General features: G+C 39.9%; 1 protein-coding gene across 2 annotated transcripts in view; it reads right to left on the bottom strand.

Moving 5' to 3' along the window:
* Positions 1-24,374, bottom strand: part of KCNK10 (potassium two pore domain channel subfamily K member 10) — a 50,817-nt gene extending 26,443 nt beyond the window's left edge. The window contains exons 1-3 of one of the 2 annotated variants that reach the window (XM_030949532.1): positions 24,207-24,374; positions 23,612-23,669; positions 752-1,080 (exon numbers count right to left, since the gene is read on the bottom strand). In XM_030949532.1, the coding sequence (XP_030805392.1) occupies positions 752-1,080; positions 23,612-23,663 (381 nt within the window). In that variant the 5' untranslated portion in view covers positions 23,664-23,669; positions 24,207-24,374. The remainder of the gene's footprint in view (positions 1-751; positions 1,081-23,611; positions 23,670-24,206) is intronic. The other variant, XM_030949533.1, reaches the window with a different exon arrangement.
* Between the last annotated feature and the right edge of the window lie 230 nt (positions 24,375-24,604).

Genomic DNA, 24,604 nt, shown 5'->3' on the forward strand with positions numbered 1-24,604 from the left:
TAATTTATTTAAAAATTACAACAGTAAACCTGTAAGTTCAGAATTCTTGGCTGAATATTTATTTCAAAAATCCCACCTGTCGTGTTCTATGTGCCCTCCTGGTTGCTGTGTTTAATTTTGAAGAAAGAATTAAGAACTTAAAACTACTTGAAAATTTGTAGAGATGAGGGCATAAGTCTTGCAAATCTATCACCTCTCTCATTTTTTTTTCCAGATATTATGTTCTGCTTTTCTTTGCACACATCTTTCATAATTCTAGTGAATACAAGTACCAATCTCTTCATTCTCATGACCAGTGACAGGACTCAAGGAAATGACCTGAATCTGAGTCAGGAGAGATATCAGGAGAAAGCTTTTCACCCAGACAGTGGTTGGGCACTGGACCAAGACAGCCAGAGCAGTGGTCACAGCCCCAAGCCTGACAGAGTCCAAGAAGCATTTGGATAATGCTCTCAGCCACATGGTGTGACTCAGGGTCTCCTGCGTAGGGTCAGGAGTTTGACTCCATGATCCTGATGGGTTCCTTCCAACCCAAGCTTATTCTATGAGTCTATGGTTATATATATTTACAATATTTTGGGCACATAGTTCCTTCTTCTCAGACCTTAAAACGACCGGGAAAGAGCCTGATTCACACTGCCCATTCCAAGGTCTCTGAAAAATTTTGCTCCCCACCAACTCAGCTGGTCAATAAACCACTGAGCTGTTTCTCCTAACTTCCAAGAAGTACCATCTTCTTCACATGGCCTACCTGAATGAGTGTCTCCAGCTCTAGCTCAGTGACACAAAGGTGCTCCCGAAGAAACTCAGCCTTCTCTGACGCGATGGTGTTCTTCTGCCTGCTCTCAAAGGGCTGCTCCAGGGCACGGAAGACGAGTCCTCCCGTCACCAGGTAAACTACCACCACGATAAAGATGGCCACCACTGCTCTCCAATCCATCACTTTCTGCCGGCCTTGAGAAGTGCTTTCCATGGCAGCAACAACAGCGGCTTGGGTGGAAACGGTGAATTGTGAAGATGGATAAGGCCTGACAGTTTTGGGCTCAGGCTCACGAGCCCTCACTGCTGGGGGAGCAGCCGCTGAAACACAAAGCAAAAAACCTTATTCAAAATCAAATCTCTTAAGGTATGAGCTTGATTTACATTAAAAAAATCTTAGATAATATTTTCAAGGCTTTTACATAAATCATATTCTTCACATAAGTATGATTCTTCTCATCTGGAAAGTTCCATGTCTTCTTTGTCTATTCATACTCAATGGACACCTGAAGAGTTTGCTTTGCCCATTACCTCTAGAACGTCACCCATTACCTCTAGAACTGGACAGGCCAGTTACATGTGCAAAAAGTTCAGAAATATGCAGAAAACCATTTATGCAAAATGAACATGGAAATTCTGACCAGCTAGCATATAAATTACACATGGTGGTGTTTGGTGAAGGACCCTGGCAGTGATTTATAAACTTAAATCATAATTCTAATAGTATTCATAGCACTAAGAAATTGAACTGCTAATGAACACTGATCACCACCTGACCTGGTATTGACAGAAACGGAAAATGCTTTGCAAACCACATTGCTATTTGGCTCACTAACATGAAGTGGCCCATATCATTTGTCTGGATTCACAAAAGCATCACTCATGAAAATGTCCTTAAAGCCTGGAAGCTTCACAAAGTTTAGTACAAATCATGTGTCAGCCAGAGTATGTGAGAAGTCTGAGGCCAAAGTTACGCACGAAGTGCAACTGTGGACCTCTCACCTTGGGGCTGAGACAGTGCATAGCCCAGGTGACCTTTACAATACATCAGAGCTAACCAGCCCTGACCTCCAGCTGGACTTAACAGCCCAACCACTGTGTCAAGCTACCAAGGCGTGTAAATCAAAGCTGAGTCACTTCCAAATACTTCAGGTGTTCCATCCAGTCTATGTTGCTAGTGTTACCAATGGCAAGATGAGACCAGGTTCCTCAGCATCCACTGATATAATGGTACCACATGTAGGATTTGAAGATGCTGGATTCATTTTAAACCAAATTCCTGTGTAATCTCACCATGGAGCAGCTGCCACTGGCCTGTTATTTCTTTGAAACCAGATTAATTTTTTGCATATCAGACCTAAATCAAATTACAGTTAAAATACAGCTACTTTAGGCTCATTCTCTGAACTTATTCACAATGTGTCTGTGCTGTTTCACTTAGAAATTAAAGCAGAGAGATTTACAACGTCCCATCAGAGTGGCATTGTAACTGCATTCTCTAAAATTTAAACATACAACATGATTATACCTTGATTCTGAGGTGGGTCACAACTCTTTCCCAACAGAAACCATTTTATGATCCTGAATAATTTCAGAACTTGGACATTTACTACAGTCATGTTTTCCTACAAGCAATACAACTCTGAAGCATTGCATGGAGGATAGATCTTCCAGCTTACTTGATAATCAATAAACTACAGAAATCAATAGTTGCTTTATACTTACAGTTAATATTTCATTTCATATACAATTTAGAGGTTCCAGACACCAAATAGATTAGAAAGGATCTAGGATAAGGGCAAAAGCCTTTGTGGTTGATCCCTTTTTGTTTGTTTTGCAACACCCTGTGGCATAGCTGTTCAGTTTGACCATCAAAAGGTCTTTATGGTTCCCAACACTTATTAAACAGGATGGGGTAATATCAAACTTAAAAGGATATTTTCTCTTACATCCAGATGTATTTCATGTGACTATTAAGAACTTTATGTGACAATAGGAAGAAGAGTGACAGTATTAGAAAAAAGTCACATTTTTTGTAGAATGTCAGTATATTTATTCTCTAAGTCTCCTGAAAGTATTATTGTAATTAATACAGTGAATTTTAACAGGAAACACCAGAAAAGTATGCAGAAGAAACATAAAATATTGAGGTTGCATGAAGCAGTTAGAACTACCCTTTCTCTATAGACAAGTATCCTAAACCTGAGTCACAGCATCTCCTTACTGAACTAAATTCGAGTACTCACAGAAGTGACTCAGCTGATGTAACTCAGTGTAACATAGATTCCATAATATTCATACCATTTTAATTAGTTAGAGCCCATAACTACTGTGTATATTGTAAACCAACACAAAATCTGCAAGCCTGAGGACTGATTTTTCACACTTCAGATTACTCAGCATCAGGATCCGAGGCCCACGTGGTAAGAAGAGAGCAGAGTTCATGTGACAATGCTACAATTTTTTGAAACAGGTATCCACCTTACCACAACTGGCATAGTCCAGTGTAGAACTTGGTGAGCCTCTCAGTGGAAAGCAGTGCCTGCCTTTGCTATGATACAAGTCAAGAAGATGAAAACAAAGAGCTGGTACCACTAAAACAGTGCTTGTGGGTTTTCTTTTCCTGTCTACTAGTAAAAATGTTTTTTCTTATTCAAATAATGTTCCTGGCAAAGTATTAGTAACAGCCTTACAGTAAAATCATGGCCTGTTTTATTCTGTCTTCTAAGGAAAATGTGTTGTACTAATTTAAGAACAAGATGGGAAGTTCACAGTAGAGAACATAAAACGTTCTTATAAATATTTTGTCACTTAAACAGCTAGTGGATTACTGTGCTCAGCTTGCTTATCTCTAAAAAGAAGAGAAGTGTTTTAGTTTTTCATTTTCTTTTATTAGTAATAGCTATCCTAAGTGAATGTAGCACTGTTGATCCTAAAGTATTTAAACTATATAAATAAATTCACAGGAAGACTGTACTAAAGCAGCTAGTTAAACAACTGATGTGTAACAGAAATGGTCTTCTTACAAAGCCAATGCACAGGCACAACTGCAGTCAATACTGCAGAGATTTTAAGCAGGACTTAGGTATCGGAAGAAGACTGTAGATACTCCAGCTAGGAGCTATCCCACTATTTACAACATAGTGGGGTTAGTGACTTCAACACATGGTAAGAAGTCATACATCCTGATTTCCAATTGGAACACTGTCTCTGTGAACCTGAACTCTCACAAAAGTGCTGCCATTTACCTTTAAATCATGGTGTCACCAACAGCAAAAAGATAAAGTAGTGCTAACTTTTCTACAAGTTCCCTGGGAGAGTCCATTTCTGAAAATAAGAGCTACACAAAATTCCAGAAGTTTAACAGGTAGTTTTACTAAAATCAAAGGATGAACTACACTGGCAATTCAACAATGTGCAGAGGTTTATACCTTAAAGCTTAAAAAAATAAAGCGCTACATAAATTCTTGCATTTGTAGACATGATTTACACCACAGTTTAGGACAAACATAGAGCAAAAGAGAATAGGACAAGTTTACAATAAATGCAGAACAATCCCTACTTCATTTGCTCATGTTTTTTCAAAACAAGCTGCTATTAGAACAGGCTTTTCCCCAAACAGAGCCTCATCCATATGTTTGTTAAATCATATCAAAAAAGACTTAATCAGCCTCAGTGAAAGCAATGATAGATATCCATTCACATGCATGCACTATATTAGCTGACAGCTAATTTCATAGGTACAAGAACCCTCAAAGGAGCACTCCAGTGTTTCAAAATAGGCCTTATCCCAGTAAAAGGATGCCAGAGAGCAAAGAAAGGTATATCCCTGATTTTTTGGATAACCTTCAAAATTAAACAACTGAAGATATTAATGTTACAAGTGAAATTGCAATGTTAGGATCTATAAAGTTCACAACTGAGATCATCACATTACCTGGTCTTCTATTGGTGTACATCATTGCCAGGTCTCACGTGTCAGGAACTTAATACCTCAAATTTCTGCTAAAGCTGATGGGAATTGAGGAAGAAAAACCCTCACTCATCATCAAGATGAGTACATCTTAACTGGTTAAAGTTGCAGGCAATTCCCTCCCGGGGAGAGCAGAGGGCCCAGGGTGCTGGCCGGGCCTAGCCCACGGCAGGGCGCGCCGGCCCTGGGGCCTGGGGCACGGCCATCACCGGGGCACCTCCAGCCTGGCACAGCCCTCACACCACTGCCTGTCCCACTCTGCCACAGAAGGGGCCAAGGAAATGGACCCCTACATGGTCCAAGGGTGATCAAACAGGACTTCAGGGCCTTCAGACTTTGGGGAGGGAATCTGGGGTGGGGGTTATAGTCTGCTCCCTAGTTACAGTTGAAGGCAGCAACATGGGGAGAAATGGGCAAACTGAGTCTGGGGCTCCACAGCTGTGTCATCATCAGAATTTTGGGGGTTTTGACAATGGAATGGTTCACACAGCCCCAGGCATGCTGGCATCAGATGGGATTCACCCTTCTCAGTGGTGGAAGAGAGTCTTTGCTCAGGAACTAGTGGGGCTCGCTGGCAAGGCTTTGAACTGGATGTGAGCGGGAAGAGGGGCAATATGAGGCTTGTCCCTGGCAAACGTGAGAAGATATGAAAATGGACAGATGGAGGGACAAGGTGCTAGCACGGGCTCTTTGCAGTGACTCTGCATTGTGCTCACCATCCTGGACCACACAGTCCTGCAGTCCTAGGGAGATGAGCCAGGGAGTCCTAACAGAAGCCACAGGGAAACACCAGGGAAATATCTGAAAGGACTAATTCCTTTAGGAAGGCAGCTTGGCAATCTCCAGGAGCAAGAAATTGGACAAGGAAGGCAAGAGACTGGTGTAGCCGAGACAGAATAGGGAACTGCTGGTGGAACTAAAGGTAAAGAAACAAATGCACAGACAGTGGAGACAAGGACACGTAACCTGGTAAGAGTACAGAGATGAAGGGATAGGGTAAGGAAGGCTAAGGCAAAGCTGAAACTGAACCTCACAAGGGACACCAATAATAACAAGAAGGATTTCTACTGGTATGTTGACCAGAAAAGGAAAGTCAAACAAGCCACCTGATAAACAACATTGGCAAACTGGTAACAACAGATAAAGAGAAAGCTGGGGTACTCAACAACTTTTTTACCTCAGTCTTCAGTGACAGCCTGTGTTCAACTGACTTTTGGCTGTGAAAACATCAAAATGTGTCTTTGCCACAGTGACCTCTGTCCTGGCAACTACCTTCCTGAATATGCTAACAACACAGGAGATACAAAGAAACCTGGTTTTGGAAGAGAGCTTCTTAAATAGTTTAAACCAAATATTTTTTCTTTTAATAAATATGCCCTTCTCTGTCTTATTCGTGTCATAATTTCTATTGTGAAAAATGTAAGTCAGGTTTAACAGTGTCTTATTTAGTACCTCATTTTCTTCCCCATTCCTGTGTTACACAGGCACACAGCAATATATGTGCATTTTAATGAGAGAATAATAGACACATCTAATAAAAATGCTGCTTTCACAGGATTCAACACAGAATTACACTGAGGCCATATGCACTATTCATAGACTCAGGCCCAGGCTTTAAGCTTGAAACATGAGTTGATCAAAAATTAAACTCAACATTTCATCTCCTATTTTATGATGCCATTGAAGGAAGGAAACAAAATACTTTCAGCTCAAGTAAAAAGGTTTTTTGATGCATGTGTAAAGGTACATACCAACATTTTTCCCCAAAATCATCATAATAAAACTGGAGGTTTCTTTAAAGAAAGAAAATTATGCATTCTTCAGACATATTCATAGTCAAGCATCCAAAATTTCCCATGAAGCCTTTCTTATGTTTATATTAACCTAGAAATTTAGTTAGAATTATAAAATTATCTCATCATGTAGTCCAGTTTCACTGAGAAAATTCAGGAGCAAATAGTCTTCCCTACAGCTTTTACAAGATCCTACATTGGGTTATTGGCACTTCTACATCCTTCCTGTAGCATTACTTAATAAGCCAGCATTCCTTCCTGAATTAATATAAAAATCAATTTTTTGTGAAGGGTATGAAGTTGCAGGACAGAGCCCTCATGCACCAAAGTCAGAAATGTCTGTGAGGCGTTAACAAAGTCTGCTATATCTTCCCTGAACTGGCCACTAAGAGTAGGTGGATCCACCTTCTTTAGAATGGATCATAAAGGACTGGGGGATGAAGGGACCTCACTGACCACAATTGTTTTAAAGTCATTTATTTCAATTAAACTGGACAGGATTTTTTCCTCCTCCAGTTCCTCTTCTGAAATAGCCACACACTGAATTTAAGATTAAAAGATTTCCTGACTGAACAATATAGAAGGCAGGGAAATGAGCAGCCCACCAGTGGATAAAATGTTAATCTTTCACTCCAAGGCTCTTGCTCATCTCCAAACAGAAATCCTGGGAGATGTGGGCATCTAGCACTTGCTTCCAATCTCAGATCTTTCCTACAGACTCCCCACGTTCTTTCAGATAAGGGCTGCTGGAGTTAGCATACCAGGGCTGTGCCTGGAAGTCATAGCAAGTATAAGAAGTATGTTAGAGAAATAGTGGAGGCAATCAGTATATTAAGTTATTACCAATAGGAACTTCTCAAGAATATGTCATTAACATAAAATTCATGCAGATCAGTGCATGAAGGGAGTTGGATGGTCTAACAGGAAGCAGATGAAAGTATTGAAACACTGAAGTTTCCATCATGCTACCAAAAAATCATTAAACCATCAAAATTTTGCATTTTGAGGATATGGCAAATAATTTCCACTACCTGATTTGCTTGTTATTCTACTCCCCCTCATCCCCCATTCATCTCTTTCTGTTGTGGTTTTTAACAGGTTTTGTAGAGAGCATCCATTTCACCAGCACAATCAGTGTTGAATTTTTATAACTGGGCATTCAAAAATCAGATGCTGGTTTAGAAAGTCTGGCTTTTAGAACAAAATCCCAGTAGAAAATGATCATGTTTGCCTTTGTGTTTGTGCAGCATCTTTGCATGATGTGGGCTAATTAACAGGTGACATTACAGCTGTGATCAAGAAATGGGAGAAAAATCCTGCCTGCAGGCTACGATTACACATACGGGACAGAACACTGGTATCCCTGTGGCAGTTTTTCTGGATTGAGGAATAAGAATAATAAGAATTGCTGTCTGGGGACCATGGGATTCATACAGTCATGGATCAAGAAAATTGTTATCAGTGCTGACATGTTTTACACCAGTTTGGCCCTGGTCCTTCTGCCTATCCTCAAGGCACACAAATAGAGCAGTGGAAGTCATTGCAAGCATGCCACACAAGGGGAATTTCACCCTACTGCTTCTACAGCCTTTTGCTGAGAAGTGCCACTCAAGTGAGAAACATTACTATTGCATTTACTGTTCATGAAAGCAAAGCTTGACGTATTGTTTGTTAGGAAAACACAGAGTGGCTCTGAGCATAGAGCTTTTCACTGCAGCAACAGCCCCCTGGGTTAAATCTAACACTGTTTTCCCTGAAGAGGATTCTCTAATGCAGCATTAGTGCTGCTGACTTCAGCAACATCTCAGCTGTCTGCTGCAAATGCAGTCATCAGCAGCAAGGCATTACATGTAGTATGAGAGACAGGTAAAGGCAGAAAGGGCAATACACATTAAACAAAATAGATTGGATGTGCTGTTAGAAGAAAAGTAGCATTGATTCCTCCCAATTGCCCCTTTCCCTGAGTGGGGTGGTGAGAAGAGGGGAGTAAGTCAGGTTACAATTCTGCACAAGGAATAAAGGCACTGTTTTCTTCCTATTATAGGGTAATGTTAGTGAAATAGAGTAAAAGTTCATAATAGTAAAAAAGTACTGATTTGTCTCTGTTGATGGGGAGAGAAATGTCAGCACTATATATCAGAGGGAATTGTATCTGGCCATTGTTTTGGCATCCCTGGCAGCAGCTTTGGGAAGTATGTCATACCAAAAGGGTTCTGTAATTTCTGTACCATTTGTCATATATTCCCATCTAGTGCTCAAAATAATGATTCTTAGTAAGCTTACAAAAAAATCTACGTAATTCTGCTGTATCAATTATAAATGAAACATACTAATAGCTCTTGGAGTACCCCAGCTATTTAATTAATCTGGAACACAGTTGTTATGAGAAAACAAAAAGGCACTGTTTTATAATGTTTTTCATTCTTTTCCATTAGAAAAATATAGTTTAGGCAAAAAAAAAAATTAAGCAGCCTAAATTGGAACATGGTAGAAATTAAGAAATCAGTATGTCTGAGTTAAGGTATCTCTTTAGAAAGAGCTTTCTAATGATGAGAGTCTTCACATTGTGGTGGTGCTGGCGGCACTGTAAATCATCAGAACTAAGGAGAACCTAAGCCTCTTGTCTCTTCCCAAGGAGGTTCTTTAGTGTCAGACAAGAACTTAGCTACGCAGTAAGTAATGAGAATGCATTTTACCTTCCACTGAAGGACAATATCACTCCTATCTGAAACCATTTTTTTCTAACGAACAAATCTTGAGGGAATCTTCTCCAGTTTCCATTGTCCTACTACCAGAACATACTGCTGCCATTTACCTGTGCAGCAAGTTCCTGACAGAAACAAATACCTGCAGTATGTGGAGGATCCCGGTCCAGGGCAGGTTGATATTTCCTGAAGTGCTGCTACCTGTGGAGAGACCATGCTGGAGGAGGTCTGTCCTAAAGAACTGCATCCCCACAGTATGGACTCATGCAGGAGCAAGGAAAAAGTATAAGGAGAAAGGTGCAGTCTAGAGGAGCTAGACCCACCAAAAACCCCCACTCCCTATTCCCCCTGCACCACGTGAGGTGGGGAGGGTGAAGAAGAGTCAGGAATGAAACAATAAAGTTGCTAGGAAAAAGTAAAGCAGGGAAAGGTATTTTAACCTTTGTCCTTATTTCTTACCACCCAGATCTATTTTAATTAGCTATAAATCAAATAAACTTTCCCCAATTCAAGTCTCATTTGCCTATGATAGCAATCTCTAACTGGTCTCCCTGGCTTTATCTCTGAGGAGGAGGAGTGAGAGTGGCTGAGTGGGCATCTGGTAGCCAGCCAAGGTCAACGCACCACGGAGAGTTTGCACAAGTGCAATAAAGATGAGGACACAACTCAGACTGTATTGTTCAGCAATGCTTTTCCTCTGAGTCCCACCAGTTACTTGCATATGGATTTTGTGAAAAAGTCATCAGTCCAAGCACTAAGAATATCAATGTATAGATCAGGATTTAAAGAACAGTGATGAACAGGAGTTAGCTACAGAGGGAGTAAACAATAAGGCATTTTTGTCCTCTACTGGAGCTGTGTCAATTTGGAACAAAAACATTCATTTGTCTTGTTGAGTAGATTTGATTTTTTCACTTTTTATTACCTTTCATTCTAGTTTTCCCTTCTCAAAATAAGCATTTTATTTCACTCACTTTCTACACACATTTAAGAAAAATGGATGCCAGGAGCATACATTTTCACATAAAGCTAAATGTCAAATTGATTAAATTTTTCATGCTGGCAGAAGTCCATGCGTACGTAACCAATGACGTACCAATACAATGTGATGCCTCTGAAAATCCTAAAAAAGTATAAGAAAACCTCAGTCTTCTTGTAGATTCTAAATGGCTTGAAATTGGGTGCTGGGTAAACCTGACAGGTTGGATTACTTATTAATCTAGTTGTAATCAGTTTAACAAGTATGCAAAAGATTAAAAAGTCTTTGCAATTATCATTCCCCTGAGCTATGCCATGTCCCTCTGCTTTGTGAGGCTGTTGTAAAACTCTGCTATTCTATAATTTAGCAATTCTGAACCTACTGTCCCTAAAGAGATAGAAAAATGTATGCATCAGCACATTTAATTTTAGTCAAGAAAGTGTAGTGAGAGAGGAGGATCTGAATACCATTTTCATACCATCCTATTTCTGAAAGACAGTGCCATTTCTAATTGTGAATGTTTTAAAGCACAGAAGAATGGCAGTTCAAACATCTCACAGGAGCTTTCAAAACAGGGAAAGGCAAAACTCACAGTGGTGGTCTAGGAAAATAAGAAGTCTGAAGGGATAAAATCTAAGTGCCCTTAACCGTATAAACCCCAGAAAATCTCACTATGCCAATAAGTTTGTTCCTAAATTAGTTTTTGTATATGTCCTTATTAATAGTCAAGGCAGTCATCTTTTCAACATCACACATCAATTTCCATTGAGTTTCCAAGGTATTTGCTTAACATAAATGAAAATGCTGTTTAGATTATATGTAAAAGGTGAAGTGTAATCTCAAAAATTAATCAAAAATTAAAATAAGACACGGAGTAATTAAAGAGAGTGATGAATTCTTTCCTAGATCTCTTAAGAACAGTGCATGAAATAACTGATTAATCTGTACCAAGGAAGTAGGGGAATATATATTAGGAAAAAGTCCAGCTACAAGGAGAGCCAAGCATGGGAACAGCCATCAATATATTGAAATGAGCTTTATTGGAAGTATCTAAGAACACGGCAAAAAATCACCTGCCAGAAACTGTCAGTGTTATTCATGTCCTGCATATCCCTATGAATCCAAGAAGAAAAGCTACCAGTGAAGTGTAATAGAGAAAAACAGACTAATATTTTCATATTCAACATCCAGAATATGTTAAAAAAACCCCAACTACTGAAATGTTAAAGGTATATTAAAAAATTAAATAAATAAAAATCATTCATCTTGACAATCTAGTCTCAACTCCTAGCAGGAAAATGCTCTTGAAATCCTGCTCCTCCCCTTCAATGTAAGATAGTCGATCACACCTCAACATTCCTTTTTGCATCAGTTGTGCCAAATCTCATAGCATTTCACAAATAATAGACACTGAAAAGAAACAACACTGTGTGCCTCACATAAACACTGCCACTGAGAACTTAGCAAATTAATGAAATTCAAGAGTAATTTCAAAAGCTGATTAAACAAGCTCTTTTTCATATGTGCATCAAGAAGGTACAATGATTTTTCATGAATGTATTAGCAAATTTTCAAGTTCTTTTAGGGGATGTCCTCTTTTCCACTATATATTACAGAATGCCATTCTATCAGTTACAAAATTAATGGACAGCCATAAACCAGATTATTTCTTTTGTTGGTTATAAAGGAAAAATATGATGACCACGTGTAAGCTGCTCTAAATAATTATTTACAAGAACTTCCAGATTCTGAACCAGTCTCTCCTCTGTCAGAACTGCAGTCTGAGCATACCCGTGAACTTAAAACAGACTGCCCAAGAGTTAGTCTCTGCAAACGCAGCCTTAGAGCTCCTGCTACTGAGGCTATGCAAATGTCAGGGAAACAACAGGAAGCCCAAGGCTGCATTGAGTAGGTATCTGCCAGGACTTATCCACTGACATTAAAAAAAAAAATCTGCAAAAGTCATGATCATGGGATGCTGGGATACTTTCCCCTCCCTCCTCCCTCTCCCAGGCACTGCGCTATTCTAATGCATACGTGACAGCTCACTGGTCAAAAAATGGATGTGCTAAGGCAGGACATGAACTCCAGGAATAGCTGAAAGCATCAGGGTTTTTTTCTCGTTTGGCTTCAGGACAGCAGTCCTCAGGGGGGTTCCTAGCTAGCACTGGCATTTGCAGGAAGATGCACTGCTGCTGACACCATTTGTAGCACTACTTACAGAGCTGCCAAGTCCAGATGAATACTTGATAGAGGTTTGTCTTGTGCTGGAGTGAGACTGTACACTCACTGCTGGAGGGCTGTTTGGATTTTGTTTCCCTTGCTTTTGCCTTCTCTCTCTCCTGACCTCTCTTCTACCCTGCCCTCCTCCAAATCCATCCATCTGCTCTTGTCCCTCACTTCTTTCCAACCGTGCTGGCAGCATGGGAGGTAGCACACCCCTACCTCCGTGTTCAGTTCCTCTTCTCAGCACTACCCTTCCCACAGCCCCCAACACCTGAGCCCATGTCCATGTGCGGCAGGGTTCATCAATGAACTTCAGGAGAATGAAAAATTGAGCTCAAGAGCATTACAGTGAGGAGCAGGAAGAACTGAGGGGAGATTAGAAGTGATTGACAGGGGCAAGTCCCAAATATGGAACCATCCTGCTTCAAGATTGGTGACTGTGTTTGTTCCAACACATTCATTGGCAGCAGAGCTATTATCAGCTTTATGAGGCTATTTATAGAGAAACTGAATACAGAGAAACCCATGAAAAATTCTCACCTTTCTCTTCCTGAAATAAGACTAAAACCAATAGATCATGCTAAAACCTGTTTCCCTAGCAATAGATTGGTAATTCTTGCTCCTGCTAAAATTGAGAGTTCTAGTTCATACAGGTCTCTGCTCTACCAAACAGGAAGCAAGTGCTTTTGGCTCAAGATCTTGAGGTGTAGAGATGACTTTATGAAAAAGAGTTCCTGTCAAAAGAAATGACCATACCATTGTTTTTCCTCATTAGGTAACATATAGAAAAACTGATTTTTTGTCAGTATGGTACAAGCACCAAGGAATAAACAGCTGCTCTCTGGCTCTCTGGAGATTTCACCCTTCAGCGAACAACAGACAGATTGAATATGATGCTGCTATTTATCCATAATCTTCTTTTTACAGACTAAACCAAAATTTCTCATTACATCATTATGTGCTTTGTATGAATCAAGTTTTTAGTTTTCCTCAATAGGAAGTGTCCCAGGATTCCAGCAACATTTAGGAAGAGTCTGAATCTCCCACCACAGGTTTTCAGTGTGTTCCTCTTTAAAGTACTCACAGGATGATCTAGGGTCAGAGATTTTGCTGGGATCTCCCAAATATTCTGTCTCACAGAGTCAGAAAAGAAATTCAGCCAATGGTCTAATGGCCAGACCAAATAGTCAAGGAAACCTAAGTCTTGGAATTTAGCGTAAGAAGGCCTGTGTACAAAGGGAAGGACTGTCTTATTAAAAGAAACCTAGGGGTAAAGCAATCAAGTGGCAGAGACAACAAAGCAAAGATTCGTGCTGGTCTTCCTAGAAGGAAGCTATCTAAGCTATCTACATTGAAATATGATTAATGCTGGCTGTCTGCCAGAGGTACAGCCTTACAGCAGAGTGAAGGAATTCATTGATCATCTCAGTCATGAGAAGGGGACTTTAGCAGCACCACTGACTGGACATCAGGCTAGTGGTGTGTCCCCCAGTCTGACTACTGCATAGGAACTGTAGAAAAATACTTCAAATTCAAGCAAATCTCATTAGCATTTCAATTAAGTGATAATTTCTCAAATTTTCTGTGAAACAGCAATAAAAGTGGATTTTTCTATGTGCAAGGGTCAGAAACCTTGTAAGAAGCACATTGCTTGGGCTGCTTTTTAGTTCATGGTACTATTTGTATAACCTGAAGGATCCAATCTATTTTGTGGTCTTAAGTTCTTATATACATTAATACTCTTAGTTAAAGTGAATGAAAGCTTCCCAATACTTTAAAAACCTATTCTGGAACAGGATGAAGAATACATATAAAACAGGTAGGACAAAATTAATCAGTGCAGAAAATATTTTTCATAAGGAATAAAAAGTTGCTGGTTGAAACATATTTATTCAGCATAGGCATTTTTATATCCTCTTATTCTAAATTCTTTATAATACACACATTTTTCTTTTACACTTTCTGTGTGTAAGTCAACAGAAACAACCCCTGTCTCATTTCTTTGCTTGGCTGTAACTTGGATTACATCCCATTAATCTGTCAATACAGATGTGGTCAAATCAATCAGTGCAGCCTAGAGAGAATCTGCTGACCCTAAACCGGACATTAACTGAAAATTCTCCTGGCTCCAATAACCATATTTGCCTATAGCCCCCTAAGCCATAGAAGGTTCTTAGAAACTTAGAATACCCTAGAATTTCAGATACCTACTTATATTTAGCTGCTTTCTTCTCCAACTAAGTCACACTCAAATGGTGTAATTCAGTTGCCTATACCACAACCAAGTGAGAGGTTATGGGATAACCTAACTGGCCTTAAGCTGTGCTCCAGAAGGGCAGAAGTCTCCCTTAGGTCTATTATCACATATACCAGGCCTATACAAATATCTCAGCTACTTTAAAGCCCCTTAAATATCAGCAGATGCCTATTTTTAGAAAACTGAATCAACAAAAAAAAGTCTGGAAGCAATGAGAAATTCAGGTCGCCAAGTTACATGTCCATATATCATTGTAACTCAATAAACAGACTCTATTTCCTATGAAGACAAATTAGGCTGTAGGATCATGAAGAAGTGATTCTGAGGTGGTTTCTGCAGCTCCCATGATTGCTGCAACTCAAGGCCTCTCTGCCCAATGTTTTCCTGTGCAATCCAAACTTAGCAATGTTAACATTTAAGTAATCAGTGATAGATCTGGGTTAACCTAGAAGAACATCTTTGAGATGTTCCTGCTGCTTCCTGCATTTCAGCTGGGAGCTTCTGCAGTACCATTTCTTTCATAATACTTTCATCAATGGGGTCTTTCACACACAGTAGTTAGTGACTGTCTTTTGTTTCTCTAAGATGAAAAGCTGAAATTTGAGAGGTTAAAAGCCCTGGACAAGCTGTCAGTATGTATTTTCTGTTTTCAAATCACACTAATATTATTATATTACAGTATCAAGTAGGAAATCATTCAAACACCCTTCAACAACATATCACTGAATCTTCAAAAACTCAGTGGCACAAGTTGAAGTTGCCAAAATCCAAAATCTTCAGCCAGTAAAGTCAGTGGCATGTTGTTTTTTCTTCACGGGGAAGAAAAGATGAGTCAGTCCTGCTGGGATATGAACATATGGCTCTAACAAACCTAGGGACTCAAAGCCTGGTGCTCAAGGCACTGTGATGATCCTATAGGACAGTGATACCATAATAACTTGTATTGCTTTCCAAGAAGATTTTTTAGGGTGTTGTCTTTTGTCATCCTCTGCTAGCAAAACAGTCTATTGTCTTCAGCAAAAAAAAAGTATCACACAGTCCTGCATAATACACAGATTACCAGAAAAAGATGAGGCAATTTAAAGTTCTATTAAATGCATCCATTTGGGGACAAAATAGAGGAACAAAAGGAAGAAACATTAAGTGTGTTTCTCCAATGAAAGACTAGTCAAATAAACAGATCATTGTCTAAGACAGATACTTAATTCATGAGCTAAAAATATTTTGTAATATGTCCATGAGATTATTTATAATGTGATTTAGTTTGAGTCACAGAAGAAGAGCTTGATACGTGCCTGTGGCACCAATAGAGAACACAAAGATATTTCAGGGTTTTTTAAAATATGAACCATGATATACGCTTACTTCTAAAAGTCAGAAATAACAACATGTGCTTGAAAACAGTGAATTCTAGTTGAAGGCAGACAAACTTATATTTATGTCCACACATTTATTTTCTTTTCACTGCATTTTCAGCCTTACCACAGGTACACTCTGTTCATTCAGCATTTTCTGCACTTCTGTCAGCAGATTTGACCCTGTCACACTTTGTACCCACTCTTTTGTAATCCATATTTCCTGAAGCAACTTATTTTGTCTCTCTTTGTTAGGTCTTTATATCTTTTCAAATACCTTCTAAAATTTCAAATAGCAAACTCTCACAAAATGCTAGAAACAAGTATGCCTGGATTTCAAAAAAGAAATTGAACCACACCCAGATTTTGCAATAGATTACTATTCCTATTCAGGACTCCAGATCCTAAGTACAGCATGTTTCAAGCCCTTTCATATGTGCTATATCTCACACCTCTGGTCACAACTCCAGTTTCCAGCAGGATGTTTCCTTTCCATTTTAAAAGTAGAAAAATAAAATTAAGCCAGGCTTGTGCATTCTCTTCCACCTTTTTATTCTCTCATATAGGTTTTGATAACATATTCTATCACCCTACTAGCTTTCATTTCAACTTCCAACACCACGATATACCCACATTGAAATTTCTACCCTAACCTCAAAATTGCACCAATGTTCTCCTACGCTCATCATATTTTAGGACAACTGGATAACACATATTAACACATGTACTTGAGACATTTTGCCAACAGTAAGATTTGTAATAGCATATGGATTGATTAGCAATTAAAGAAAAAGATGAAATCTGAATTCTTGGTTTCACATTCCCAAACCAAGGAAAGAGTCTCTAAATTCTGTGACTCATTAACATGGTAAGAGATACATAGTTCAGTTTTGAAGTATATTTTTGTTTAAATACTTTGAGTTGATATTTGATTGTGAGAAAAGCAGTCCAGAAAGTATGTTTGGAGAATAATAGTGGTCCATGGACTAAAAAGGATTGGTACTACCACACTGAAGTACAAGGGTGTAGGATATATGCTGTTCTCACCTGTTATTTTATCTCATTGGGGTAACCAGTGAGAACTGCATGGCACATCATTTATGAAAGTCAGCAGGTTCATCTTAGAGCAGGTTTCCCATTACATTATAGACAGACTACAGAAGTATAACCCATGTCTCAGGAACTGGGATATAAGCAGCCTCAGTTTGACAAAGACCAGGTCCCGGGATGTTTTTAACTCCTACAGAAAACAAAGACCAGAGATATTCCTATGAAAAGGGTATTTTAAAAGGTATTATTTAGCCTTTTGCTGAATGTCACTTCTTTTACATAAAACTTCTATATAAAAAACAGACAACTGTTCAGCATTCATATTCACTGCTTTGGCCTTTGCTATTACACTGAGATTATTATAAAATAAAGATTAGGCCCTTGCATCACACTGAGGTCTTTAATAATCTACCTTGAATACTAGTGTGTTGCTTATCCCTTTCTTACATCGACCTCCTCATTTTTCCCTTCCCATTTCTGCACTCCAGGTGCTTACCCTATTTAGAGCACAACATCTAGGGCCTCTGTTTTCCCAGTAATTCCAGGCACTCCCTTGCTCTTAACTTAGTAGCCTGCGGCAACAACACAGTTCTTTAAAAATGAAAAATTGCATTTTTCTCACACTGAAGTGAGTGGTAAAAGTCCCAGCTCTGGATTAAATAAAGAGGGTAAGAATTAAACTGTATCACCATCTATATGCACTCTTCTGTCTGAAGCTGATATAGTCCACACACTAGCTACATAAATCCACATAAATACCAAAAGCTGAACCAAAACCTGCCCAATTACAACTGGTATCATATATCTTCATCCCAAGAGCAAACTCCATCACTTCAGGTAGCATCAGTTTTTTCAAGAGTTGCCCAAGGGACTTTTCTGTCCAAAAGCCGTTAACAGATTACTCTTGTACATACACAGCAAAAAAGAGCATTGGTATTCTTCACTGAAATCAAAATCCTGTCCTAACCTCTCCCACTGATGACAATTCTATTGCTCTTTCTATCTTAGACTTACAGCTTCCTATTGCCTTTGATTTTTTTCATTCCCTTTTCCTTACACTACAGATGACATCTTAATGATACCCTGCCCTCCATATTTCTTATCTTGACTAGAGTTCAGTCTTCCTTCACTACTCTGAGAAAGCTACTGTCAAGTCTTTTGCTCTGTCACTTTCTTACTACTAATTTAACTTTTCTGAATCCTTCGTTTCACCATTACCAGGGCACCCTAAAGACAACAATGAGAAAACCAATAGCTGTCTGCTGTCTTTCTCTCCTCATAATTAAATTGTATCTTTCTATTTTACACTGGCATCCACAGTACTCATCCATCTTCTCTGCAGGTTCCACATAGCCTTCAGTAAAGTTCTGATTTTTTTATTCTCTTCTATTTGTTTCCCAAACTCTTCAAATTTTCCTCCTTACTTTATTTGGCACAATTGTGCCTGCACCATGCACTTCCAGGAGTGTCCTCCTGTTTGTACAGTTTATATCCTCCTTCAGACATCTCACTTAAATAAACTCCCTGCAGTGTTCTACAATCCATATGTACTAGGCACAGCAGTCCCAGTCTATCAGATGGGTAGGTAAGTAGCCAATATGACTTTGTGGTACAATTAGCACAGGGTCAGTACCCTCTGACCATGGGTCATTGGCAGGGATCAGACCTAATTTTTCATACATTACATCCTCCCAGAACAGCCTTCATCTACTGAGCTAGTAACAACCAACTTGCTAGTGGAGAAAGATATTGTCTAACTCACAGTTGCATTCTACTCCTTTTTACATATCTCCTTGAAAACAGAGGAGAGAAACACCTTTAGTCTACTCATCTCTGCCTTTCTAATCAAGTTTACCTTCTGCACTGGTCTCTTCAAACAAAAGAACAGAAAAAGCAGGTACCACAGCAATTTGTAACATTTCACCAGCAGCATCAATTTAATTTGTACTGAGTATGGATCTTGAAGATTTTTCAAACAGTCATCAAGGGATGGTCCAATTCTGATACCTCATACCTGATACCTGCATGAAGGCACTTGAGACTCAGCTCATTGTCCCACACATATGTGGCCAGGGCTGCTTGAGGTGTCTCAGATCAGAGAAATCCCAAGGTCAGTGACAAAGAACCTATGGAAGATTTGACCTTCTCTGAAGCAGCAGCTGGGGAATATCAAAGGTGTTTAGATACTTCTAATGGGAAACTCAATTGGCTGTTCAGTGTCTGTAAAGAAGCATAAATGATACTGGTTTCCTCTAGCTGTAAAGTGCAGAGACAACCTTATTTCTTAATTGATGTGATCTGTGTATGATGACAGGCTGTTTTGCTCCCTCCTAATTGTTTTAGCATTTAATTGCAATGCATAAGCTCTTCTTTCAATAGCAGATTTTAGATTGCTCTAAACAAGTTAATTATATTTCACAACACCCTTGTGCATTAGGGAAGTATTAATATTCCTGTTTTCCAGTCTAGGAAAAAGGGAAGACAAGAAAGGGTAAGTGGCTTCCTGAAGGTTAAACAGCAAGTCAGTAGCAAAATTTGAAGAGAAACTCCAGACTCTCAACCACAGTTTTTATTTCCCACAGACCATTAATATCCGCGCTAAATGTAAGGACGGTAATAAATACATGATTTTAGAGTTTCAAACTGCAAACAGTGCATTTGTGAAAGGATGCAGGAACTTGAATACAAACTTCAGAGTTCCAAAACTTTAGTGTTGAGGTAAACATTGAGCTGGATATCCAAAAAGCTCTGACAATCCATATCGCTACAATGACAGCAGAAGCTGCAGGCACAAAGGAACAAACAAGACTGAATTCCATTTGCTCCCTGCTATGAGCATCACAAGACATCCTTCTCATGAAAAAGACATCTCATCCTCACCCTAAAAGATAGTCACACTCGGGGACAACTTCTAAGCATATTTGAAGCTGTCTCATCTATCTTTTTTCCTACAAAGAAACACCAATATTAAGCAGATAATTTTCAGGGAAAAAAAATTATATTTCTGTAACATCCAGCTGTCTCAGACAGGATGAGGGACACACTCTGTTTTGGGTACTATATAAAAATACACGTGCAAAGACATGAGCTAATTCAAGCACAGAAAACAGGTGGGTGTAACAAACAGCAGGAGAATTGCAAGAAAGGAGAGATATGAACAAAAATTATGAGAACTGAAGTCTTCATATGCTGCTAAAAATCCAATCTTATATTCTGGAAAGTACAGATGAGATTTGCACCAAATGTGAGAAGTGACAATAAGAGGTTGGCAGATCAAATTATTCCACCTGTAACACAAAATAGCAAGCTTGTTTTTCAAAACATAAGGGCAGGTACTGTGATATCATTTACTCCTACTCAACATGTCTAGTGCTCCCTAAAACATTCTTGAAGTACTTGCTTGGGGTTTTTTTAGTCATTTCTTATCCTATTCATTCACTGAATATTAATTACATGGTTTTAATCAATATATATCAAATTCTAGGGCATATTTCACTTTGGAATGTTAAGGCCAAGTCCCAATGATTTTTGTGATTTAGTTTCATCTGTTTGTTAAAGGCTTCATATAGTTTGATTGCCTGATGTAGTATGGGGACTTCACTGTAGGAATCCAGTCTTAATGCTTCCAGATTTATGAAATATTTGGTTTATCTAGAAACCACACTCAGCATTTACCTGTAATATAGAGATATACTTTATGCTCAAGACACATGAAGATAATACACAACATGATAAAGTCACAGTTTCATCTCCAAGCCCTGCTTGGACCAGTTTAATGGCTAAGAAATCAGGGTCCCATCACCTGTCTGTCAGACCATTCTTCATGTCAATTATATTCTTTTAAACACTTTCTCTCCACAAAGTCTTTATGGTATATTGATCTTTGCTGATGCAAACTGAGAATACCAGTTCTGTGCCAGAAGAGAGTCACCAGCAACCCCTAATCTATTTATCTGTGTAAATATTTATAGCTTAGTCAGAATTATGGAGTAGAACATTAATTCATTTAAATGACTATCATTTGACTTGGGTTCAAACCAGTAATATCACCAATTCCAAGCCAGCCATATCTCCAAAAAAAGGGTCCCAATGTTTAGAAATGTGTATCATTTCTAGAAAATATCGTATGGAATAATCAGGTCTAAACAGTCTTTGAGATACCATAGCCCTCACTTATGTCCTTGCTTGCTTGCTTGCCAGGAGCATCAGTTGATCTATTCCAAATACTGTTAGCACAAGTTATCACAATTCCTACCAGACAAAAGTATGGAAACTGCATGTTTTCTGGCTGACAACCAGAACAGGGCACAGTCATAAAATACACTCTGAAATGAGCCTGGTATTAGAGTGAGAATGTTAACTGGGCATGAGCTGTGCTCTAATACTTAGGACTCTTTGCATCCCTTCACCACCAACTTTCTACACATTGATTGTTGTGTCTGAGAAAAGCTACTTCAGCTCTTAATTCCAGAGATACCCCACAGGATGCAAAACAGAGCATCATTCTTGTACATGCAGAGAACAGACTGTAAGCGTGATTGTAAATCAAATTCATTTTAGAGTTTTTAGTTATTTCACATAGATCATTGCTAACATTTATATCTACATAAATATATTTTTGTTTCAAAAATAACAGAACTCTGATCTACTTTGTCTTCTACACTCATAATTCTTCAGTGGGACTATGTGAGTACAATGTCACTGCACTGTTCCTTTGTTGGTTAAAGGATCGGGCCTTTGACAGCTCTTCCTTGCCAAATTGCCTTTTTTCCATTACACCAAATTTTATCTATTTTCTGAGTCTCTTGGAGAATTAGAAAATAACTTTTTTTGCTTCCTTCTTGGCAATACGTCAGCATCCTTTCTGTCTACCTAAAAAAGTCAATACACTGAGGGTAAATAACAGGTAGGATTCTGAAATTTTTAGCAGGAGGAGAGGAAACCTGCTGGGTTTGGGGTCTTTTAACTGCTACAGTACTATGATTTTCTCACATTAGTAAATTGTGGCCAACCACCTGTTGGATCCATATGCTTTAAAGCTGATTGCCAAGCAAAGGAGCTGCACACAGAATGCCATCATACATCCTCCTATGTGCCTTGTTAGAGAAAAGAAGGAGAGAGACTTTTGCATTAAAAGACATTTTATGATTCACAAAATGGATTTAAATTAAGCTGCAGCAAACATACATTTAGAAAAGCACCTGGGTAGACAAAGTTTTCACCACAAAGAATTTAGACCCTAGAGTACGGAATATATTGTTATTTAAATAATCAAATCTCTGTTAGCACTACTACCCATGTGCTCATTAGAAAGATGAGGGCGGAGGAGGCTGATGTGTCGATTTCAGCCTTCACCTAATTAAAGATGTACTAAGGCTTAAACTAAACCTGAATTGTGTGTACAGCAGATTGTTCCCCTGTATTCCTTCTATAACATGAAAAACAGCTTCTAATGTTTCATTTTGTAAATGTGAGGGCACGGAGGATGACAGGCAAATTGACCACTAAAACCAAACCTGTGGAATAAAGAGGAATAATCAAAGCCTGTGTTATCACTTCATAATTCCTGCAAGCACTGCTGTACAGCAACTGGCTGCAAGCAGTTCTGCTGCAAACCTGAGCAATGGCTTCAAGTTCTTCTGCTCCTGTACCAATGCACAGAAATATGACACACCAGTATACAAATTACCAATAGAGTTTTTTCAGTCACCTCTGTAGGATGCAGATGAACCTCCTCCCCATGTCAGGCAAGGAGCGTATTTGGCTATGGTTTATTTTTAAATACTACTTGGATCATCTTATTGAAAACCACTGCACTGGCGTAAATCTCATTCCACCATCACACAAACACATTCCCTAAGATTGAGACCAAATGTACCTATGTAGTTAATCAAACTATCCACTTGGGCTGATCAGTTGTTAATAGGACACAGTAAAGAGTGTAAAGGTCCCTTTGGGCTCCCTTATTTAATGTGTCATTTTATACCATTCAGACTAAAGCTCTGTCCACGCTAAAGGTGATATTGCTGCGGCATTCTGCTCCTGCCAACAAACACGTGCCACTGAGGACCCCTGAACAAGCACTCCCATCTGTGTCCACTCCTGTACCACCCATTTAGCAGAGACAATGATCACTAGAAACAACAAAGGAGCCACTGATAAAACAAACAATGCTGTGAGCCAGAGATCACTGCCATGCCAGCCAAGTTTGCCTTGAAAATACTCAAGAAAAAGGGAGAGGAGGAGGCAAGAGAGATATCAAATATAAAACTGTAAAACTTGTACCTAGAAGAGGTTTTAGCCATGCAGCCACCCAACCCCACATCTCAGTAGCGTTTTCTAATGCACTGCTATAGGATTGAGTAAGAAAGACTGAGCAGTGCTCATGGAAAGCAGACAAACATCGAATGCCTCCTCCCATTTGGAGTCACATAGTCTGCTACGAGTCAATAGACACAAGGAATAATAATAATTGTTATTACGGTAGTAATGATAGTAATAGAGAATCACCAACCTTGAGGATCCCAGTTCACCTGTTTTCTTGGAGTCTCAATTGGAAATTTCATCGCTTCCTTTTTGCAAAGGGAGTAAAAAGAATTAAATAAATTCCCAACCTTCCTGTCTGATGCTGCAGTCAAACAAATTAATTTCAAATTATAGGGAGCCTGCGCTGTTTGACAGAGGGAAACTGGTGGTTGCCAAGGAAAGAAATACACAAATAAATCGAAGAAGGTGGGGAGGGGCGGGCAGGGGAGTGGAGCGGAGGGGTTTGCAGGCACCCCAGCACAGAGAGGGGTATGGACTGAGGTCGGGAGAGAATCTGGAGGAGCAGGAACGGAGCAGACTGAGGTAGGCAGCGGGTCCAGGGTGCTGCTGGCTCCTGGGGAGGCTCCCGCAGCTGCTTCGCCCCGTCCACCTGCAGATGTCAGGGTGGCGGGGTCCCCGCTGCAGCGCGGCCCCTCTGCTGCGCCCACCCGAGGGGAACCCGGGCTGGAAACAACGCAGGCTTGCAAGGATCGGGGACTCGTCCAGCCCCCCACGCCCCCAGAGACACCTCCCACACGTGCACAAGCTCCCTGGCCTCAGCCATCCCCCAAAAATGAGCGCACCTCAGCTCAGCCCCGGGCTCTAGAGGGGTAGCAAAAGTCAGCCATGGGGCGGGAGCCGCAGCAGCGCGGCTGGGGCGAGGCAGGGGCGAGGCTGGGACCACCCCGGCTCAATGCAGCTGCAGCCTGGCTCGCCCAGGAGAGCCGGAGCAGGAAGAAAAGGAGGAGGAGGGAGCCACCCTATAGCTTTGGAGGGAATTCACGGAGCCCCTCTCTGCACTGGCATAAAAAGGGGGTGGGGAGAGCCTGCGAGTCCCTTTGTAAGAGGCAGTGGCGGGTGCCTAGGGAGGGGGCAGGCTCCGGCTGGTACTCACGAGGAATCCTTCCCGGGAGGGGAATGCAGCCTTGTTTGGCGGAGTTTGCAGCCGGAGACACGCTCGAATAAGCTACGAGCAGCAGTA

Source organism: Camarhynchus parvulus, chromosome 5, assembly GCF_901933205.1.
Source record: "Camarhynchus parvulus chromosome 5, STF_HiC, whole genome shotgun sequence".
Taxonomy (NCBI): Eukaryota; Metazoa; Chordata; class Aves; order Passeriformes; family Thraupidae; genus Camarhynchus; species Camarhynchus parvulus.